General features: G+C 20.3%; 6 protein-coding genes and 1 non-coding gene across 7 annotated transcripts; 4 read left to right on the top strand and 3 right to left on the bottom strand.

Moving 5' to 3' along the window:
* Positions 1–541: 541 nt before the first annotated feature.
* On the bottom strand, positions 542–6,379 carry PF3D7_1211000 (kinesin-7, putative; the record flags this gene model as incomplete). The annotated part of the gene is made up of 3 exons (XM_001350482.1): positions 542–5,745; positions 5,952–6,159; positions 6,257–6,379. 3 exons carry the CDS (start codon positions 6,377–6,379, stop codon positions 542–544), a joined length of 5,535 nt encoding a protein of 1,844 aa, XP_001350518.1.
* A 1,258-nt stretch (positions 6,380–7,637) lies between these two features.
* Positions 7,638–9,851, bottom strand: PF3D7_1210900 (GPI mannosyltransferase 1; the record flags this gene model as incomplete). Its single annotated transcript, XM_001350481.2, has 8 exons — positions 7,638–7,736; positions 7,822–7,881; positions 8,051–8,101; positions 8,205–8,264; positions 8,444–8,485; positions 8,564–8,662; positions 8,787–8,904; positions 9,055–9,851. 8 exons carry the CDS (start codon positions 9,849–9,851, stop codon positions 7,638–7,640), a joined length of 1,326 nt encoding a protein of 441 aa, XP_001350517.2.
* A 1,004-nt stretch (positions 9,852–10,855) lies between these two features.
* On the top strand, positions 10,856–10,955 carry PF3D7_1210800. The gene has a single exon (XR_002966657.1). It is a non-coding gene; the product is annotated as a small nucleolar RNA snoR14 (small nucleolar RNA).
* A 1,118-nt stretch (positions 10,956–12,073) lies between these two features.
* PF3D7_1210700 (conserved Plasmodium protein, unknown function) lies at positions 12,074–13,867 on the top strand (the record flags this gene model as incomplete). The annotated part of the gene is made up of 3 exons (XM_001350480.1): positions 12,074–13,496; positions 13,613–13,666; positions 13,764–13,867. 3 exons carry the CDS (start codon positions 12,074–12,076, stop codon positions 13,865–13,867), a joined length of 1,581 nt encoding a protein of 526 aa, XP_001350516.1.
* A 1,119-nt stretch (positions 13,868–14,986) lies between these two features.
* On the top strand, positions 14,987–18,184 carry PF3D7_1210600 (conserved Plasmodium protein, unknown function; the record flags this gene model as incomplete). Its single annotated transcript, XM_001350479.1, has 1 exon — positions 14,987–18,184. One exon carries the CDS (start codon positions 14,987–14,989, stop codon positions 18,182–18,184), a length of 3,198 nt encoding a protein of 1,065 aa, XP_001350515.1.
* Positions 18,185–18,898: 714 nt separating this feature from the next.
* Positions 18,899–20,215, bottom strand: PF3D7_1210500 (conserved Plasmodium protein, unknown function; the record flags this gene model as incomplete). Its single annotated transcript, XM_001350478.1, has 1 exon — positions 18,899–20,215. The coding sequence occupies one exon, from the start codon at positions 20,213–20,215 to the stop codon at positions 18,899–18,901; it is 1,317 nt and encodes a 438-aa protein (XP_001350514.1).
* Positions 20,216–21,136: 921 nt separating this feature from the next.
* PF3D7_1210400 (general transcription factor 3C polypeptide 5, putative) lies at positions 21,137–23,842 on the top strand (the record flags this gene model as incomplete). The annotated part of the gene is made up of 1 exon (XM_001350477.1): positions 21,137–23,842. The coding sequence occupies one exon, from the start codon at positions 21,137–21,139 to the stop codon at positions 23,840–23,842; it is 2,706 nt and encodes a 901-aa protein (XP_001350513.1).
* Between the last annotated feature and the right edge of the window lie 739 nt (positions 23,843–24,581).

Below are 24,581 nucleotides of genomic sequence, written 5' to 3'. Positions count from 1 at the left end.
ATATTAATATAACTACAATTGTTTATATAAACACATATATATCTATATAAATATATGTTATCAAATTTTTAGGAACATATTAAAAACATAGTTGTCTTTTTTTTTTTTTTTTTTTTTTTTTTTTTTTTTTTTATGAACATGTATTAAGCATCTTCAAAACATTTACACAATTATTTTAAAAATGAATGTTTTAACAAATATATAATGATATAATATGAATGTAATGTAGTATTTGATATAATATATTATTCATATATATATATATATATATATATATATATATATATTTTTATTTATTTATCTATCTATCAATGGTGTTTAATAAAATTATAATTTTTATTTCATATTTCATATAGAATAAGTATGATTTCTGTGGTATAAAAAAATAATTAGAAATAGTGCACATAATTAAGGGATACGTCCTTTGTACAAAAATTATGTAATGCTAATAGGAACAATTTTTATTATGTTAATAGTTTCTATTTATATTTCTATTTATATATATATTTTTTTTTTAACATGTATTTACTTTCTTAACTTTTTAATGTAACATTTGATTACTTTTTTTTTTTTCAATTTCCACATCTAACATTTGACGAACTTCATTATTTTCAAAATCAGTAGAGGAAGAGTTATATTTGTCTTCTTCCCACATTTCTTTTCCCTTTTCTTCTTTATTATTATTATTATTATTATTATTATTGTTATTATTTCCTTGGTGTTGATTTTCTTCAGATGGTTCATTTTTTTCTACATTTCTCTTTGTCTTTCCTTTATCTATTATTTTTGTTTTTTTTTTTTTTTTGTTGTTCTTCTTTTTCATTACACTATTTTTAGACCTTAGAGAATCCAGAAAACTCTTTTGTTCTCCATCGAGGGGTGGTATATATTTTTTACTTTTTATTCTCTTTTTGTTTTTCATTAATTTTTGGTTAATTATACTATTACTTGATAAATACTTATCAGGCATTATATGTTGTCCATGATAACCATCGACTGCTTGTATATTCTTTGTAGCTATCTTATTTTTTATAATTTTTTTTTTTTTCTTCTCATCAATTTGATATTTGTTTGATTTGCCTACAAATAATCCACTATGGCTATCTTCATATAAACTATTTAATTTGATTTTTTCTTCAGATATATTTTTTTTTATTTTGATCTTTTTTTTTTTTTTAAGATTTGAATCGATTTTTGCATTTAATATATTATTTCGGAAACGGTTCTTAAATTTATAGTCATTATTTGTAGATTCCTTGTGATTATAATTTTGATCTTTAGCAAAATTAATATTTTGATCATAATATATTTTTTGATTTTCACTATCATCATTTTTATTTCCATTCCTTTCATCATACATTTCCTCATCATCATTATGATCATATTCATTTTGATTATTTCCATTTTTGTTTACTCTTTTCTCTTTCATATAATTTTTGATTTTGTTCCTTCCTTCATTTTCCTCTTTTTTTTTTTTTATTTTTATTTTGCTTTTTTTCTTTTTTCCTTTTTTTATATTTTTACTGTTTCCCTCATTTTCTAATTTTTCTATAAAATCTTTATGTTCATTTTCATCATCTTGACTTTCTAAATTATTTTCTGACATATTATTATTAACAAGAATTTCTTTTTTCACATCCTCGAAATCGATATTTTCATTTTGTAACCTTTTTTCTATTTCATGTATAAATTTATTTAGTTTTTCCTTTTCCTTTACTAGTTTTTTAATTTTCTCCAACTTTTTTTTATTTTCCATATTCAATTTAAATTCTAAGAATTTGTTTTGAGATTCTAAATTTTTTATAACAGATATGGATTCTACTAATTCCGTGTAAATCTTTTTATTTAAATTTCTCATATCATGTTCTATAACTTCTTTTTCCTGTAATTTCTTTCTGGAAAACATTAATCTGCCATACATTAAAAGGAATTCTTTTTTTAACTCCTTTGTTGCTATATTCATATACTTACCATCATATATATTACCATCACCTTTATTATCATCACATATGTTAACATCACCTATATTACCATCACATTTGTTAACATCACCTATATTACCATCACATTTGTTGACATCACATGTATTATTGTCATTCATATGAACCCTACTTTGCATCCTATCCTCTTGTGAAATATGCCCTTCTTTCGGATCACCAATAGTTACACTCTCCTCCGTTTCATCCAACTGCTGCAATAGTTCATTATACCTGGGAACTAAATAAAATAATTTATTTTCCTCCTTTAGTTCCTTAATTAAATTATCCTTATGTTCAAGCGTTTTCCTCAAATTCAAATGGAACTCTGCCAATACGTTGAAATCTCTATTTTTTTCAGCCAAGGATATGGATAATTCCTCTAACTTTTTCATTAAACCAGCAAATTTGAAATTCGAATCTACATCAGAAGTTTTTAATAAATCCTCTTTATAGTTCTCCGTTGCTTTTAATACTCTATTCAAATGCTTTTCCACCTCAATTTTGTCAATCAATATTTTTTTGATAAAGATATTTATATTTTGAATACGTTGTGAAAACTTCTCCTTAATTTTCTGTACATCCTGTCTCATTTTTTGCTGTTCATATAAAAGAGCCAATATTTTTTGTTCCCAAGGTGTTAACATATTTAAAATCGAATCGATTGTTTTCTTATTTTTTTCATCCTTTATTTGTTTACTATTACAATTTTTTTCTTCCATATCACTTACTTTATTTGCTACAGTACACCCTAGTATTTCCTCCAAAGTCTTTTTAGATATATCATATGGATCTTCTTCATTCTTTAATATTTCTTCTATATCATTTAATGAATCACCCTTGTTAAAATACTTCTGCTGTATTCTTAATACAAAGGAAAAGAACATTTCATTTATAAACACATGTGATATAGTTTCATTATATTCTGTGTCATTTTCATTTTCGTCTAATGTACAATTTAGTAATGTATTCTCCATATTATCATTTTTTGTATCATACCCCTCATCTATTTCATTTCCATCGTTATTTTCATTATAAATACCTTTCTTCTTTACTCCTAATACATTTGTTGATTTTTTATTATATTCTGCAAGTCTTAAGTCGTCTTTTAAATTTTCCTGTAATTTTAAAACGTTTTCTATGTTTCGTCCTGGAGGAACTGTTCCTGTTAGTATTGCACTAAGTCCAAGCTTTTGCATAAGTTTCATTATAAACTTTATTTGTTTATTAAGTTCCACATTTCTATTAATAATTTTTTTCTTTTTCTTTAAATCCTCTTCTATCTTTTCCTTCAAATTTGATATAATGGATTTTCTTTTTTGGTTATTATTATATCTTTCTTTTGAAGAAAGAAACTTTACAGAAGAAGAAATGGATTTTATAAGTACATTACTAGTGTCATTTATATTATTATCAAAAGATTGAAATGGAGATTCACCTTTTCCTTTTAAAATATCTTTATCTCTTTTTTCTTCAACAGCATTTTGCATAATAGATGAAATCTCATACATGTCCTTATCTCTACAAATTTGCTGTGTTTTATTTATTTTACCTTTTTTTTTATATTTCTTTGTTATCTTTTTTGTATTAAAAGAATAATCGATATTATTATTATTATTATTATTAATATAATCATTATTTATATTATCATTATTTATATTATCATCATTTATATTATCATCATTTATTTTATCATCATTTATATTATCATCATTTATATTATCACCATTTATATTATCACCATTTATATTATCACCATTTATATTATCACCATTTATATTATCACCATTTATATTATCACCATTTATATTATCACCATTTATATTATCACCATTTATATTATCATCATTAATATTATCATCATTAATATTTATATTATTGTTTGTTAATTTTTTTTTTTTATTTTTATTCTTCAACTTTGTACTTTTCTTAAATAATAAAGTGCCCTTTGTCATATAATCCATCATGTTATTAATTCTTTTCTGCATTTTTTGTTTCTTCTTCGTTTCCTTCCTTTTCAAATGAAACTTATCCTTATTTTCATTAAAATTATTATTTTCAATAATATTTAATTTACTTATATCATCATAGACCTTATTAGAAACAACACTCCTTGCATCCAATTTTTCTCTATCTCGATCCTTTTCTTTGTTGTTTTCTTTCCTTTTTTTTTCTCTTTTCATTAGTTCATGTTTTTCGAGTTTTTCTAATTCATCCAACTCGTTATAATAATTCAATGAAATAGAATCATCCTTCTGAGATCCAGTTGATAATATATCACTCATTTCGGAAGAATTCAATTTATATGGTGATTTATTTTTTAAATAATCCATAGCTTTAGATATATTAAATTTTTCTTTAGCATTCTGATCATCATATTTATCGAAGCCGTCCCACTTGGTATCATATTCATTAGTATCTAAAGACCTTAACCAATTATATTCATTTTTCATATTAGCTGAAATAGACATAGAATATTTTAAAGACTTTTCTGTATGTTCATCAATTGAACGAAGTGTCCTATAATTACTAGAATTTACATGAAATTCTGATTTTAATATAAAATTTTGAAATTTTTTTACTTTTTCTTCTAATTCATGTTTTAATGCTAATATTTTTTCATCATCTTCTGGTTTTCGATTTGTAGAATATTTATTATCTCCTCCTCCACTAAGTTGCATATCTACATTTTTAGTTGTTGCTAAATGTTTTAATTGATTTTGTAACTTTGCTATTAATTCCTTTTGTTGCATAATAACAGATTGCTCAGCTGATAAATAATTCACCTCTATTTTCTTTTTTATTGTTTTACATTTTAAAGCAAAACGAAGAGTAGAAAATGATGTATCCAAATAAAAATGAGATGGATGAACAGCAACAATAACAGATGCACGACAATTCCCTCCTAAACTTTTACTCAAAATTCTAGTTAATTTTGAATCTCTCCATGGAATAAAAACCAAATCCTCTTGAATCCTTTTAATTTTTTTTTCATCACCTGCTGTTATAGTTTGAGCTCTTTTAGATAATTTTGATATAACTTCACTTAAAACAAATAAACTTTTATTTATTGCTTTTCCTTCTTCCATAAGAGTTTTGGAATTTTCTATCCCTTCAGCCGCTCTTCCTGCTCTTTCGTTACCAGCTAAATCTACAATTTTTAATTCTCCTTTTTTATTAATAGATGTTCCATCATTTAATACTTGATTCGATTCTAATATTACTGTAAATATTGTGTGGGATCTAGATGATGTCTCATTAAAATTTGTTTGCGCTATATGTCTTCTTTGTTCTGCTTTTGCCACCAGAAGCATAACTTCATCTATAGAAGTTACAGTTTCTTCTTGAATACCTATAACAACAAATCCTCTTTTGGGGTCTTCCTTAACATCTAAATTTTCGGTAGCCCCACCTCTATAGCCTTCTTGTAGTAAATCATTTACTCGTTCCATATATACCTCCAAATAAGTCACACTCATTAAAAACTCCTTTGTATTATTATTATCATTATTATTGTTACTCTCATTTGAGTGCCCATCATCATCACCAATGTTTATATTGTTTTCGTTTAATGAAGATGGATTTTCAATACCATTAAAAAATTCCGCTAACGATCTTGGTAACATACCTGGATCATCCGGAATGCCCATGACACTGTGCGTTTTTCCTGAACCGGTTTGTCCATACGCCAAAATACACCCATTAATTCCTTTAAATGTATCCAGAATAATATCTCTTGCTAAATGTTTGTAAACCTCATCATTTCCAACTAAAAAAAAGGAAATAAAAATAAAATAAATTAAAATAATAATAATAATAATAATAATAATAATAATAATAAGAAGAAGAAGAAGAAGAAGAAAAAGAAGAACAACAAATATTGAATATGAAACAATATTATGTAATCTAAAGAATATAAAATAATAAAAGCCGTTTTTTATAATTTCCTTTTTAAAGTATATATTTTTTAATTACCATAGTCGTCGAAACATCTATCAAACGCATAATGACGCTGAATAACAGCTTTTTGTCCTTCACTCTTTTCCACATTTTTTTTTAATTCTATTTTATTTCCTTTTTTAGCAACTCTTGCATTTAACATTTCTGTCATGGACGGGGGATCTATAATTAAGTGCATATCCGTTTCGTTCATTTTCCAAGCCTTTAAGTGTCCATTGTTAATCTTAAAAAAAAAATAAAATATATAAATAAAATAATTACACAAAAGAATCAATATTATACGTAACATCATATATTTATAATATTATAATTCGACTTACTTCTTTCTCGAACAAGGGTCTTATACGAGTACAAACCCTAATGGCTTCCTCTTTTGAGGAAGACTCAACTTGTATACCATCCAAATTTATTTTATTTATATCTTCATTTTTATTTAATTCCATTCTTTAATATATCTCCCAATTCCAAGAAAAAAACAAAACAAAACAAAAAAAAAAAATTAATTATAATTTGATAATAACAAGTTTTAAAAAAAAAAAAAAAAAAAAAAAAAACTTGTATTTTTGTTTATAGAAATCTTTCAAAGTTCTTCATAATTTTCTTAAGGAAAAAAAACAAATGAAGTGAATATATAATATATTTTATTTACAAATAAAACCTCTGTAGAAGTATATATTGTATATAATGATAAGTTACTAAATATATATATATATATATATATATATATATATATATATATATATATATATATGTATATATGTATGTATGTCTATTTTTTTTTTTTTGTTTAAGTAAATTTTATATATTACGTGTGAAAGATTATAACATTTCAAAATAATGTTAAAAAAAAAAAATAAATATATAAATATATATATATATATTTAAAATGTTAAAACAAAATATATCTATAAAACTTATATATAGTGTGTAAAGATAATATGTGAATTTTTTATATAAATATATACAAATATATTTATGTATGAATATTTCATATTATGTATTCATAAAAAATATAAATACATATTTAAAGGGCAAAAATTATTTGTATATTTAAAAAAAATAAATAAAAAACAAAATAAAAAAAACATGCAAGAATTCTTATATGTACTAAGCTGTTATAAAAACCTACGTCATTATTACAATATTTTTTCTTCAGAATAAATCTGTTATAAGTTTTCACATAACATATAAAGAAAAAACAAAATAATAAATTGGGAAGAAAAGATGAAAAATGTTCAACATAAATATATAATTTATATTTTTTGTAATATATACATATTTTTTTAATTTTTTAATTTGTTTGATTTTTTTTATAATATGTATTGCTGCTGTCTTGTAATAATATGATGATTAAATTTCTGAGCATGTCAGGTTTTTTTTTTAACTTTTTTTTTAAATATATATATATTAACATATTTAAGCTAGCACAAAATTTTTTTTTTTTTTTTTTTTTTTTTTTTTTTTTTTTTTTTTTTTGGTTATTAAATGACATAAACAAAATATTTAATTTATCCTATATTGGAGAATTTGAAGTTACACAAAAAAATCAAAAAAATATACATTGTGATTATATGATTATATATATAATTAAAAATTAGTAAAACGTTATAAATATCAAAATGAAACAAAATAAATAAATATATTTAAAATGTATGAATTATATATATATATATATATATATATTACAGTTCCATCATCTTATCACGTTATTTTGGTTTTTTGTTCCTTAAAATTTATATACATAAAAACCCAACATATAGATATCTCAGATATGACAAATAAAACCGAGGAGTAAAATAACTATAAAATATGTGAGAATAAAAGAATATATATTATAAAATAATTTAGATGGTTTTTATAAATTAAAAATAAAGAAATTCATTACTTGTAAAAAGGTATTATACCCTCGAAATTCAAGGTAATAAGCCCACCAAAGCCAATGCAACTAAAAATAAAATAAAATATAATATAATACATATGTAGTATATATATTATGATGTTGTTTGTTTTATGTTATGTTAATATGTATGTATATCATATCATTTTGATCATGAAAAAAAAATAATATATGAAAAGACATATTTATATAATAAAAGAAATCTTTTTGAGCCCACTTTTGCCACAATAAAAAATAAAATGGAGGATATTATAAGAAACATATTTCTCTGCATTAAAAAAAAAAAAATAATATATATATATATATATATATATATATATACATATATCTAATAAAAACATGTGTAATATTTTTTCTTTTTTTTTTATTACCTTGCTTAAGGTTATGGCACAAAGTATAATTGGTAAAAATGGAATACACCAAATGAAATACTAAAAAATAAATTAAATATAAATTATATGAAATTTGTAGACATTATATAGGTGTACATATCATTAGTTTAACGATCTATTATATTAAATACATTTATAAAATTATATAATGGATGGTTTATAAATTTTCCATAAAATGTAATAGAAAATTATATGCTTTTAATTTCTCCTTTATTTACCTGAGATGTGCACACTTTATTCAATGCAATAAAAGAAATAGTCTAAAAAAAACACACACATATATATATATATATATATATTATACATCTAATATTTATAATATATTAATTATTATATACTTGTAAAAACATGGATAATTCCAAATTCGTTCTTGCATATTTAAATCCAAATAAGGCTACTAAAATTATTTGTGGTACAAAGGTTATTAAGGGAATAATCTTTAAAGAAAAAAACAACATATATATATATATATATATATGTGCCATTTTAATAATACATTATTTAAACTTTTAAAGCGTGTCCATTTAATTTTTTTTTTTTTTTTTTTATTATTATTATTACCTTTGAATTCTTCTCAATACTTAAATACATAAGGTAAAAAAAAAGGGAAAAGTTATGCCTATGATCACGTCTAATAATATGATATATAAAAGACTCATACAAAAATTCATATCCATATCTGATATAAAAAAAAAAAATAATAATGTATTCTTTTAAAATAATTTATTGGATTAAATAAAATATATAAGTCATATAAAAAAGGCAAATCGTCACAACCTTTTATAACACCTTTATATATGAACCTTTATACATATATTTGAATACTTACATGATATAGAATACACAGTTTAAAATTAGAAATACCGAGGAACTACATATGGCAAATAAAAACTGTTCATAATTTAATTTAAATAATTCCACAAAAAAATTAGATATAATACGAAAAATATAAAAAAATGTGTTTAATAGGAAGTCATTTTTTTTTTTTTTTTTTTTTTCATTTAATTGAAAAATATTTTCCCCAAGTAAATAATTTTTATTTAAATATAACATGAATGGTAGTGCATAAATAATTGTATATATTTTAAAGTTCACAGCTAGTCCATAAAAAATCGAAGACAAAAAGATATGTTTTTTATATATACAAAAGATTGTTACTATTATTAAGAAGCATGGGATAACATCTGCATTACCTCGAAGGGATATAATTATGACTAATGGATTTAAAAACCATAAACAAGTATAAAATATATAATTTTTACAATTAGTATATTTGATTTTTATAATTTGATTTATAAGAATAGTAACAAGAATATCGATAAATGAAAATAATATTTTCCCAAAAGAAAAATGAACAAAAAAATTTGGTATCATTATATATGCTAATAAAGGTGTATATCTATATGTATATCTTTCATATGGTGATTTGTTCATAAGTACATATTTTGCAGCATCAGAAAAAACATAATAATCTACATCTGTAAACTTAACATTAAAGTTTTTATCTTGCCACCTTCCATAATAATAAATAATTATACGAATTATTATACCCACAAAAAAAATCAACCACTCAAAAAATATTGCACTCTTCTCATTGTTTTTATATTCTTTATGTGTATGCCCCATTTTTCTTTTTTTTTTTGTTTAAAAGCCCAGTAATAAATTTATTATACTACACTATAATTATTAAAAATGATTAACATTAATATATTTTCTATTATCATTTTAAAATATTATAATATCAATTAAAAAAAAAAAAAAAAAAAAAAAAAGCAAAATAAAGTAAATTTAGTCATTTTTTTTATGCTTTATATATATCCTATAAAATTAAAGAAACAAAGAAAAAAAAAAAAAAAAAAAATGATGAAATTAAAATTTTTATAATAATGTGTGAATAATTATAATAATATATATAATATATATATTATATATTTATTTATATTGCTATAAAAAATTAAATAATATGAAAAAAATAATATATAACATTAATTTCTTTTCTATGTAACGAATATTATATTTTATAAAAAAGTACACATGAAAATGTATTTCTATTAATACATAATATAAATAAATAAAAATATATATATAATATAATATATATAATATTCTAGATTATTATTATTATATTGTTTTAATACTAACTCGATAAAAAATATATTATTACTAAATCACTTAGATAATTTTTTTTTTTTTTTTTTTTTTTTTTAAATGAATATTTAATATAAACTCCATTTATTTATAAAAAAAAAAAAAAAAATTCACAATTTGATTTAATTATATATTTTTCTTTTACCTTTTTGAAGAAAATCATATTATAAGATATTTTTATATTTTATGATTTATTTTTAAATAATTTTTGTCACGTTTAGGTATTTTTATCATATATGTTTCATTCTTATATCCAAATGTTAAGTACAAATATATCATAAAATATATTTTAATCTTAAATTATTCTAATTATGTGTTCTTTTTATTTGTTATTCCTTAAGAATACCGAAAGGTACATAATGCTTTGAAAGGTACTATTATTATATATTATATTGTATATATATAAATATATATATATATATAATAAATTAAACTTTAAAAATATTTTTTAATTTTTGAATGATGAAAAATATGCTGTCCTGATTTAGGGCCAAAGGTTTCCTATATTTTTTTTTCTTTTGAAAAAAGAATGGTAACCTATATAATCTTAAGATGATGGCTTAATCTTCTCACTGACAAAAGTTAAAAAATATTTATAAATAAATAAATATAAATATATATATATATATATTATATCGTGTGAGGAATATTTAATATTTCAACCTTTTTTTTGATGATTTTCTTCTTTTTTTCTTTTATATTGGGAAAGGAAATGAGTACAATTTTGAAATTTATTCTTTTTTTATATATGCGCAGATTTTGTATCACAATATGTACAATTTAAAGAAAATATAATTTTTAACTTGTTCTTTTAGATCAATATGATATGTTTATATATATATATATATATATATATATATATATATATATATATATTGGACATATGATTATTTTAATATTATAAATATTAATATATATATATAATCTTAAGTATACATATTTACCTTCATGTTAAAGAAAAAAAAAAAAAAAAAAAATGATGACATTTAACTAAAGACATAACCTTAATGATGTAGTAAAAATATAATAAACATATACACCTCAATCATTTAATATTCCATAAAAAAATAAAATAAATAAATGATAATAAAAATATATATATATAAATAAAAATATTAATATCACCTTATCTTAAAAAAATTAAGGAGTATATATATATATATTTATATAAAGAGAAAAATTGTTCTTACATATTTTTATTCAAGGTGTAATATAAAATTTATTTTAAAATAATAAATAAGGGTAATATATCAATTTAAACAAACATTGAAAAAAAGAACAAAATATACATATATAATAATATATTATATATATATATATTATATATTTATGTGTCGATTTATATATACTTCTCAATATATAATCTTCCTAATGATAAAATGTTTAATAATGGCATAATTAAAATTAAAAATGTTTATATAAAATACCACAAAAAATATGCTAACATATAAAAGAGAATAAATATAATATATATATATATATATATATATATACATACGTACATATTTAAGAGAATATATATACAAATAAATATACACATATATATATATATATATATATATATATTTATATATTTTTGAATATTTGTTCATCCTCTTTAAATAGATTAAAATTTTGGATTTTTTTCCTGTCCCCCCATTATTTAATATATATATATATATATACACATATTTATGTACCCATTTTAATACTTGATTATTATGCTGAATTCAGGGGGTGAGCATGTTGAAAGTGAAAGGAGACCATGTTTAAAATATCTAATAAGTCTTTTACTTTTATTGATGCTTATGTTAATATTGAGGAAGCAAAATGATGAAGAAGAAGAAATGAATAATAGGAATAAAATGAATTTAAGAAAAAACGAGAATTATCGAAATTATACATTTGGATATATGAGAGATATTAGTTATTTTAAATACTCTTCTGTAATATATATAACACCAAACAGGAGAATATTACCAAGTATAACATATATTGATAAATATACAATATATGTAAATGGATATGATAATATATTAAATAATTTTAAAAACATATCATTAAGTATAGATCAAAATAAAGATGATATATATATATCATCATCATATGATAATAATTATAATATTTATAATGATGATAATATATATAATGATGACAATATATATAATAATGATAATATTTTTCATAATGATGATAATATTTTTCATAATGATTTATGTAAGGAAGGAGATGATTCTAATAAAGACTGCGCTATAATTAATACCATACTTGTGGATAAATATTTATTTAAGAATATGAAAATATCTAATTGTAATGAAGAAATCGATATTTTATGTTTTTTAGTTTTTGTACAATTAAATAAGAAGAAATGTTATAATTTTGATAATTTATCTTATTCATGTCATATAAATAATAGTATTAAAAATAAAAATTTATTTCTTCTCAATAATTATTGTTATGTACTTTTGGCTAGTTCCAGTATACACAAAATATATGAATTTATAAAACTCGAATTATTAAACAAAGAAGAAATTAATGATAATACAAAAAATGAACATGTACAAATTGTAACTCATTTTTGTGGTAACATGATCAATCAGATAGCTATGATAGATTATGTGAATACACGAATATTGTTTATACAGCGTTATATAAAACACACAGATGATGATAATAATAATAATAATAATAATACAAATGATCTTAATACAAATGATCTTAATACAAATGATCTTAATACAAATGAACTTAATACAAATGAACTTAATACAAATAATCATAATAATAGGATGAAAGGAAAATCCATAGAATTAAATTTAAATGAAGAAAATAAAAATAATCTATATGATACATTTAATAATGATATAAAGAATACATATGAAACCAACTTAAATTTTAAATTGACGTATTATTTATCTATAATAAATATGAATACACAATATAAAGATAATATTGAATATGTAGATTATATAAAAAATAAATTAACCCTAAATTTATTTCCACCTATATATATAGGATATGACGAAACATCAAACTTTTATTATATTATACAATATGAGAATAAAGATTTTCTTACCATAATATTTATATCTCCTATAACCCTTACGACATATTACACGCTAAAAATAACTGACTTCTACTCAGGTACAAAAATATGACTAAAAATGAGTATATAAATATATATGACATGTACAAGCCATATTACATTTTGTTCGATTTTTTTTTTTTTTTTTTTTTTTTTTTTTTTTTTTTTTTTGTAGGATGGTTATTAATACCCAAGTATTATTATGAAAACAAAGGCTTAATACTGCTCGGTAAAAAAAAAAATATATATATATATATATAATAATAATAATATAAATATGAAATATATATATATATATATATATTATGGTTGCCCCTACTTTATAGGTGAATATCCTCCATATGAAGATGAACTACACGTTTGGGATATAACCAACATAGAACATAGTAAATATTTCGTAAATGTTATTAAAGCTTATTCAAATATATGATCCATAGGGAAAATAATCATATATCATATAAATAAATATACATGCATACATACATATATATATATATATATATGTACGTATCATTGTTTTGCGTTCTTTAATATCTATACATATTTAAAATATATTTTTGTAACTTCATATTTTTTACTATTTGAATATCTTTTTATTTATGTTATTTTTTATTTTATATTATTTTTTTTGTCTATCAATATTTTTCTGTAATAAATATTTATTATTAATTATGTACATATTTATTTATGAAAAAAAAAAAAAAATTCAAATTAAAATACTTTTAATTGTATAATTAAAGTGATTATATAGTATATTAAATACTTTTTTTATATTTTTTAAAAATATATATCATTATTATATGCGTTATATATGTATATTATGCGGACAGATTAATAAATATGTACTATTTTTATAAAAACTACGAAATTATAATAATTAAATAATGGTATTTAAAAAAAAAAAAAAAGTTGCGGCATTCATAAAGGGCATATTCTTTTATATATATATATATATATATAATAATATTTTATTATAATTATATTATATTATATTATATTTATTATGTTATATTTTTTTTATTTTATTTTATTTTATTTTTTTTTTTTTTCCATTCAAATAAATTATAAAATTAAAAAAGAATATATTAAATATACATCAGATTTTATAATAAAAAAAAATAATGGTTAATCTTAAAGCATATACAATAAATAAATTTATATAACTATAAAAATTAATAACTTATTATGACATATTATATATATAATATATAGTATTATATATAATAATAATAATAATAATAATAATATCTTTTTATATTCTATATAATAATATTTAATATAATAATAAAAAATATAATTTATACATGACTTAATTTTTTTTTTTTTTATTTAATTAATGAAATAAAAAAAAAAATATATGTATAAATATATAATTGTATATATTTAAAGCATATATAAAATATTATTACTATAATATATATATATATATATATATATATATATAAGAAAAAAAAAAAAAAAAAATTTATATATATAATATATATATATATATATATATTTATTTATTTATTTATTCATTTATTCATTTTTTAATTAATTTTTTTAAATAATGTCATTAACTTTAATTCGTCATGATGAGGAAGAAAAAAGAAGAAACAGTGTTCACAATCCCACTGGAAGAATAGGACACTCTCTTCACTTCTATTATGATATAAGTCAGACGAAGGATGTTTGTGAACAGAGTTCAATGCATGAAAAGGAAGAGAATGAACTTAATGACAATAATGTAAATGATGAAAACAATAATATGAATGGTTATAATGATTTTATAAATGGGAAATATAAAATAGTATTATATGGTGGTGGGTTACTAGACTATGATTTCACAAAAAATTATGCCAGTGAATTTTTAATGAATGTTCATGGAGATATGACCAAATGTGATAATAATGAAAATGATAAGGATAGAAAAAGTAATATATATAATTCAACAAGTATAGAAAATTATTTAATTAAAACATATAATGATACATATATATGTGAAGAAGAAAATGAAAAATTTATAAATTGGAAAAAAATCAAAACGTATAATGTACCTTCACCTAGGGCTTTTCAAGCTTCATGTGTAGTAAATTTAGGACGTAATGGAGTATTTCTATTTGTACATGGGGGGAAAAAAAAAAATAATATATTAGCAGACAATAAATTGCATGCCTTGAATTTAACTGTTGTATCTTCTTATGGTAATAATGAAAAGGTGACGAATGATGATAATAATAATAATAGTAATACTAATCAAAGTGATAGTAATAATAATAATAATAATAATAATAAAAACCTATGTGATAGTAATAATGAAGGTAATTACCATTGTGATCAAGAATGTAACCCTTATAATGAACAATCTTCAAAAATTGCAGAAAATAATATTAATCAGTTAAATAATTCAAACTTGTTAAACGAACATAAAATTAGTTCTATGAATAATATTTGCTTAAGTAACAATATAGAAAAAAAAAATAAAAATCAAGGGAACTGTTCATCCTCATCATGTGTTGACTCAAATAATCATGTTTCTTCATCAACGCCTTCTTTAACTTCATCCTCAAATTCATCAGATTCTTCAAAATTATCTCGACCTCCATTCTATTTTAAAAACGAAAAAGATATGATAAATGATACTAACGGTGTATATATAAATTCTCGTAAACCTATTAACGATATGTTAAAAACAGACACATCCAGTTGCTCTAATTACAGTTCGGATTATTCATATACAAGCGAATCAGAAAAAATTAAAAGAAAATGGGTAGAAATTAAAATCAAAGGGAAAAAACCTAGCAAGAGATATGGACATAGTTTAGATTTTTTATATCCACACCTTGTTTTATTTGGTGGAAATGAAGAAATTTGTGATGAAGATAATTCTTTTTGTAAAAATGATTTATGGATTCTAAATATTAAAAAATGTAAAAAAGGAAAAGAAACAAAAAATGGACATACATATTGTTATTCCTATTTTCTATGGGAAGAAGTAAATTATCAATATGTAAATCCATTTGGAAGATCTTTTCATTCAACTGCAATTTGGTATGATACAAAAAAAAAAAAAAATAATTTAATTTTATATGGTGGTAAAATGAAAAATCAAAATCTTTGTAGTAGATTATTTTTATTACAATATAATGGATATATATGGTCTTGGTCTATCTTACCTGTATATGTTAATACTTTAAATGAACATAGAGCATATCATTCTATGATATGTGCTAATAATTATATATTTATTATAGGAGGTGAAGAATATAATTATAAATATATAGAAAAAATGCCTTCAGCCTTATATTCTTTTGAATCTAAAAAATTTCAGTATATTAATGATTTTACAGCAAAGGCATGTCTAAAATGTTTTGCAAAACAAGATATTATTTATTCATGGGGGGGATTTACAGATATACCATTTGATCATAATTTCTTCCCAAATAATTTTGTTCTGCTTCATATGAATGTACATATCGCTTCTACACAAATAAAAGATGGATTATCAGATGATAACGATGGAAATGTTAGTTTAATTATGAACATAGAGGAGAATCCAGATGACAATATATATAAAAGGATGAGTAAAAGAGTAATGAAAATAGAAAATAAAAAAAACCAACTAGAAAAAGATTTATCATATCAGATCAAATTAAATGAAAATATGAATTCTCAATTAAAGGAACAAATAACACAATATCAAAAAATTATGTATTTGTTAAATGTAAAGAATAAGCAAAATGCATATTTGTTAGATTTATTAAAAAAAAAAAGCGGTTACATGGTAGATAATATGAAAGGGGAATTGGAAAATAATAATAACCTTGTTAGTGGCGATATACAAAATAATAATCTTGTCAATAACAATTTTGCGTTCAACAATATTAATAATAATTATAATGTATATGAAAACTCTAACGTTATTCCGGAAAACACATTAAATGTTATGGGCGCAAATAATATGCATAACGAAATAAATAGCAATAATAATAACAATAATAATGATAACAATAATAACAATAATAATGATAATAATAATAATAATAATAATATTGAGCAATATAGACAAAGTACTACAATAATAAATACACCAAACCAAAATATGTTCGATAACAATAACAATTTTAATAATTCAGTAGATAATATAAATAGTTACAATGAAATTATTTTCCATCAAAATGTACAAAATTACATAACTCCCAATGGAACTACAAAAGATAATATACAAAATGGTTTACAAAATAATATGCAACAATGCTCTCAATCCATAGATCAACTAAATGTTTTCAATAATGAACAAATAAAAAATGATTTATTAAATATTGAAAATAATATATCAAACACCTCGGGAAATACAAATAATTATTATTTAAATGGAAATGTTAATGTTAATAACAACAATTTTGATTTTAATTTAAATGTAAATGACTATTCAAATTTTGTTACGGATAAATTACCGCCTTATAGTAATTCATCTGACCTGTTCATAAATAATAACATGAATTTTCTGAACGACGCTAGTACTAGCCATGTTAATTTTCCGCTAGCTAATTCTCAAGTTGTTCAGGTAAATAATAATTATATTGGCAATATGGAAGCAAGTGTAAAACATAACATAAGTGTGGAGAATACATTAAATGAAATAAAAGCGCCTGAAGTGGAATTACCATCAAATCAAAGGGCTCGTAGAAAAACAGCTGAAAAATGTTTAAAATTAATAGAGCAAGATAGATTAAGCAGGATGCAAAGTGAAAGCAATGCTCAATAATGTAATATGTACATGTATATATGTACGTCTCAAAATATTGTATTTACTGAATAATATATATACATATATGTATTTTATTTTATTTGTTTTTGAATTAAATATATATAATATTTTAAAATCTCATATTTGATTAATATATATATATATATATATATATATATATATATATATATGCGTGTGTCATTTTATTATATTTTTCTAGTTTCTGTGTATTCCCTTAATTATGAATAAAATTAAAAATAATTAAATTCCTTTATTATTTATTTATTTTTATTTTTTTTTTTTAAGATGAAGATGGTTGGTGTTTTAAAAGATAAATCATATGGTTTATACAAAAAAATAAGAAATAATATGGATCATAAAAAATAAGAACAAAAAAAAAAAAAAAAAGAAAAAAGAAAAAGTCAAATTTAAGTGTATATATTATTTTATTTTATTATTATTATTTTTTTTTTTTTTAATGAAAAAATGTATACATTCACAAGATTGAATACGACATAAAAAATAAGATGTTACATAATATTAATTAGAGTCAATCAAAAAGTCATAAAATGTTAATATATATATATATATATATTAAATATAAGTATGATATGCATATGATATATGTTATGTATCTTATGAATTTTTCTTTATTATATTTAACAATTTAATTTTAATCTTTTTTCTTCATTATATTAAAATAAATCAATGGTTTATTCATCCACATTGAGATCATGTACTTGCAATTCGTTTTACATATCTCTGAAATATGTTTGATTTAAACTTCATGTTGTACAAGAAAATTAACATATTTTGAAGAAACGTTATATCATTTAATAACATTTGAGGAAAATATTTTTTCTTTAATAAAAAGTGATTATCGATAAAATGGAATTTGATTAAATAATTAAATGCAAAATTACTAGATATATGTACATTTGAATATTTATATTTATACATATAACCATTTGATATATATAAATTTTTATTTTTATTAATTTTTTTTTTTTGAAGTAAAAGATATTTGTCTTTCTTCAAAATTAGTATAGTTATATATTTTAAAACACTAGATATATAATTTTTACAAAATATAGTATTATATGACTTATTATTGTGTTTGTCTTTGTTAATATAGTTTTTTATGTTTTTTTTTTTATAAGCAATAATATAATTATAAATAGTTTTCATTTTAATGTTGAAATAATATTGATGTCTGTACAATTTGGAATGTTTGAAAAAGTTTTTTTTTTTTAAAATATTTATCTTTTTTTCGTTTGATATATTAACTATGGAATGTTGTTCTAAATTTCCTATACTATGTTTAGATAGAATATTTTGTATATACAAAAGCCACACATTTAATAAGTTGTTTTTTTTATTTTTTATAAATAAATAATTTTTTGTTATGAAAAAGAACAAAGTATTAAATAAAGAATTGTGACATGAGAAATGAATATAGCTCTTAAAAATATTAATGAGTATATCGAATTGTCCAGAAATTAAATGTACATTATTTGAATTATAATGAGTGTCAGATATATTAAAATATAGTTTTATATCCTTATTAGGAAAAAGCAAAGTGGTAGTAGGAATATATACAATTTTTTTTTCTGTCCTAATGTGTTCAATTATTTTATTATAGTTTTTATAAATATTATCATTAATCATTATATGTATATTATTTAAATGTTTTAATATTGGTTCTTCAAAAGAATTAAATATAGAATATTTATAAATTTGTGCTTTGATTAATGAGTTTAATATAATATTTATTTGATGAAGTGTAAGATCATTTTTCCTATTTTCAACAATTTTTAACATGTTTTTATAAAAATATACATTCTTGTAATTTTTTAAAACACTACTATAAAGAATATTATGAATATTTTTCATATCCTTATATTTGTTTTTACATCTTTTACTGTTATTATTATATATAATATCTGTATATTCATTTAAAATAACATTTATTTTATTCTTCTCTTCATTTAATAAGGCTGCATAATTATTCTTATGATTAATTTTATAGATCTTATTAAGTTTCAACATCTTTTATATGATTAACTTCGATAAAATAAACAACATGCTAATGGTAACAATGTTATTAAAACGTATATATATATATATATTTTTTTTTTTTTTTTGGTATTTTTCTAACCATGATGTTATATTTTAATATATCTGAAAAGGACTTGATTTGTCATTGTGAGCAAATAAGAACATAAAAACAAATAAAAAAAAAAAATAATAAAATATATATATATATATATATATATATATATATATATATAAGTACATAAAAATTGATATTAAATTTATAAATATTTTCATACATATAAGACTGTTTATATATATATATATATATTTTTTTTTTTTTTTTTTTTTTTGTGGTTGACTTGAAAGTAATACTAAAATGTTTTTACCTAATATATATATATATATATATATATATATATATAATTAATATTTTTTTTTTTTTTTTTTTCTTTATTTTATTTTATTTTATTTTTCTATGAAATTCCTTTATATATATAATATATTATATTTTTTTTTCCTTTGGCTTTTTTTACTGTTATATTTAAAAAATTTTGACTTGCTATATATATATTTTTTGTTAACATGGTTCATGTTCATATTTTTATCATCTCCAACAAATTTAATGATTTTTTTTTTTAAGTAGGTTTTTATATTTTTTTATTAAATTAAAACGTTGTATGAAATATACAAGTTTTTCTAATTAATGTAAAAAAATATTTGAAGAATTTTACAAAATAAAAAGGAATAAGGGAAAAATTAAAACGGAATATTATTATATGTAAGTTATAAAATATATTACTTTATTTTTTGAATTAAAAAAAATGTTAGTTTTTAAAAAGGAAAAAAAGAATTCAACTGTATTTTAAAAAAAAAATTATGATATTTAAATATATATATATATATATATATATATATATAAAATAATTTTTAAATATGATTGCGGAAGGTAGCGAAAAGGGGGATAAATCTTTTGTTAGAGTTTATAAGAATAAAGATAAAAATAAAGAAATACATTTTGAAACAGTTCGAAAAGATGAATATATTTGTGTAGAAATCCCAGGAAGAATCAAAAAAGGTTCGAGTGGATTGTCAGCTGTGGAAAGTTTAGGAGGTTTACATAAAATTACAGAAGTATTTAATCATCATAAGAATAAATATAATTATGATGAAACTATTGTTTTACGAATTAATAATAATGATATGTATTCTTCTTTCATATCAGCTACCTGTACAAAAGTTAATAATATATTAATTAAAATCAAAAGAACAAGGAAAAATAATTATAAGTTTGAATTCCTTGGTTTTGTTAAATACTTTTATTATTTTAATAATATGAGCGATTTTTATTATATTCCATCATTCTATAATAGATATGATTATAATACAAACTATATTCATCTTTTACAAAAAGGAAAGACATCTCAAAAAAAAAAAAACATAAACTCTCAACAAGAAAATAAACATACAGAACAAGGAAAGAAAAAAAAAAAGAAAAAAAAAAAGAACCAGAAAAATGAAAATATAGAAGATGTAGAAAAACAAAATGAAAAAAATGATCCAAATCAAAATTATCAGCAAAATATTTGTGATATAAATTTATTAAATAACGATAACTTTTTTCTTTTCAATAATAATAACATATATGATAGTACGAATAATACACAAAATATAAATATGGCAAATATGGCAAATATGGTAAATATGGTAAATATGACAAATATGACAAATATGACAAATATGACAAATTATTATAATTCAAACCAAGAATCAAACCAAATTATAGATATAGAAAAACATAACATAAATCAAAATAATTTATATAACAATCTTGATCAAAATTCTGTGAACAATAATAATAATATTTGTGGTAACCCATGTGACGTGAGGAATGATCCATTTTATCGTAATATTTCAATGAACAGCTCGAAAAATATAATGAATAATAAACCCACAGAATTGAATGCTAACACAGGGCTTCCCGAATTTCCACCATATGAACAATTTTCTTCTTTTCCTTATCATAACGAAGAAGTGGAATTATTATATAAACAACTATTGGATAAAAAAATATTTAAAGACGATGATTTATCATATGATAATAATAATAATAATAATAATATGGATAGAGAAAGAAGTTATTCCTCAGATGAAAGTGAAGCCTATGAATTACATTGTTCTATTCATAGCAAATGTATAAATCCTTATGATTATAAAAGTTATGAGTCTCATATTACAAATAAATATATAAGAGAGTATAAGCATATTATAAGTAAATTTTCTCCACCTATTAATTCAAAGGAGGAAATTAAACAAGGAGATCTGGAATTTTTTTTAAAAAGACTGATACACACAACAAGTAATGATCTTATGTCAAATGTTTCGATAAATACAACAAATGATATGAATAATAAGAATGACCATGTTGGTAATATAAATAAATATAATCATAATTATGATTATAATCATATTATTCCAAATGTGAATAATTCAAACGAGGACCATAACCAAATGGATCCAATTACCATTGATGAATTATATAATGAAGAAAATAATTTAATGTTAAATAAAAAAAGTAAAAATGAAGATATTAATAATTATAGTAATAAAATTATTGTTACCAAAAAACCTGTACATTGTAATCCTATAGCTAAATATGATGATGAACATTTACCGATCAATCCTTTTGAATCAGCTTTAAAAAAATATGTCTCAGATGAATTATATAACAGGGTTAAATTACTTTTTGAAATTAGGCCAATATGGTGTAAAGATGTTTTATTAGAACATGTTGAAAATATAAGTACCTATTGTTTAAAAAGCTGTTTTTCAAAAATCTGTTTTTATTTTGCTGACGGTCCATGGAGAAGAACCTACTGTAAATATGGATATGACCCTCGTAAAGATCCAACAAGTTATATATATCAAACCATCGATTTCAGATATAATCTTAGTAGAGAAATAAAATCAAAAGATATAGAGGAGATAAATAAATGTATTTCTAAGAAAAAGTTATATATAGATACTACCATAACCAATTTGTTAAAAAAGCGGAAAAAAAATAAAGTATCCAATATTATGGTACAACATCATAATAAAAATAATCCAGACAATTTAATGAATGATAATTTTAAAAAGAGAGAATATGAAATAAATTATGATAAAAGGAATAATATAATAAACTCACATTATAATGTACAAAATATAATAAATGACGGAAATAATATTATGTATGGAGAGACACCTAATTCTTCAAATGACTTCAACAGTTATTTAATAAATAAAGAAAGCCATAATTATAATATTTATCAAAACGAGATATATGATAAAGAAGAAAATATTTTTTTTCATAAGGATGAAGAAATTAATGAAATCCTTCAATTTTTGAAAAAATCCAATACCATATCTCTTATGGAACATTTTCGTTCGGAAGCACATTTTTCTGTCACACCATTAAAACTGTCAACAATGTATCAGTTTATAGATATATATGACAATAATGTAATGAACTTTTTGTTAAATCTGAAAACGCAAAAAGTTTGTTCACGAGAAAATGGATGGATCGATAGTAAAGATCTAGCCAAAATCAGAGACATTTTATCAGTCCGATCCGTTACATTACGAAGAGCTCATTTTAAATGAGACCTCACAAAAAAAAAAAAAATATATATATATATATATATATATATATAATATGTGTATATATATATTATTTTATTTATTTTTTTGTATGATTCATTTTTATGTATTTTTTTTTAATGTCATTTTTATGAGTATATTTTAATTATATTTACACAGTGTAAATTTTATCATTTTTGGTTTTTTTCCTTTTCTGCATAATCCAAATTGCAAATTTATATTTTTATTTTCTAAAAATAATGTTTTAACATATACATATAAATAAATAAATATAAATATATATATATATATATTATAATGAACTATATGCATTTATCCGTTTGATATCTTTAAATAAATTATTCGAAATTAAAAAATTCCTTAAAAGGGAATTATGGCTGTACGCATTTTATAAATAGCTTTTTTTTTTTTTTTTCTAAAAAGTTACCTGAACGTGTAGAAAAAAAAAAAAAAAAAAAAAAAAAAAATTGTGTATTTATTATATATGTTTACATTATAAGCCTATTTTGTATTATTTGATTTATGAGTTAAAAAATGAAAGACTAAAAAGATAATATATTTTATTAAAATACACATATATAAATGTAATTGTTTAAAGGGTACATATATCAGATGTCTTTAATTTTTTTTTTTTTTTTTTAACCATTCTATTTTTTTGTTTAATAAGTAATTTAAAAAATAAAAAAGGAGTAACATACAAATATATAAGTAAAAATAAATAGCAGCATAAGATCACATAAAA

Source organism: Plasmodium falciparum (assembly GCF_000002765.6).
Source record: "Plasmodium falciparum 3D7 genome assembly, chromosome: 12".
In the NCBI taxonomy this organism is placed as follows: Eukaryota; Apicomplexa; class Aconoidasida; order Haemosporida; family Plasmodiidae; genus Plasmodium; species Plasmodium falciparum.
This window is presented reverse-complemented; position numbering and strand designations above follow the sequence as displayed.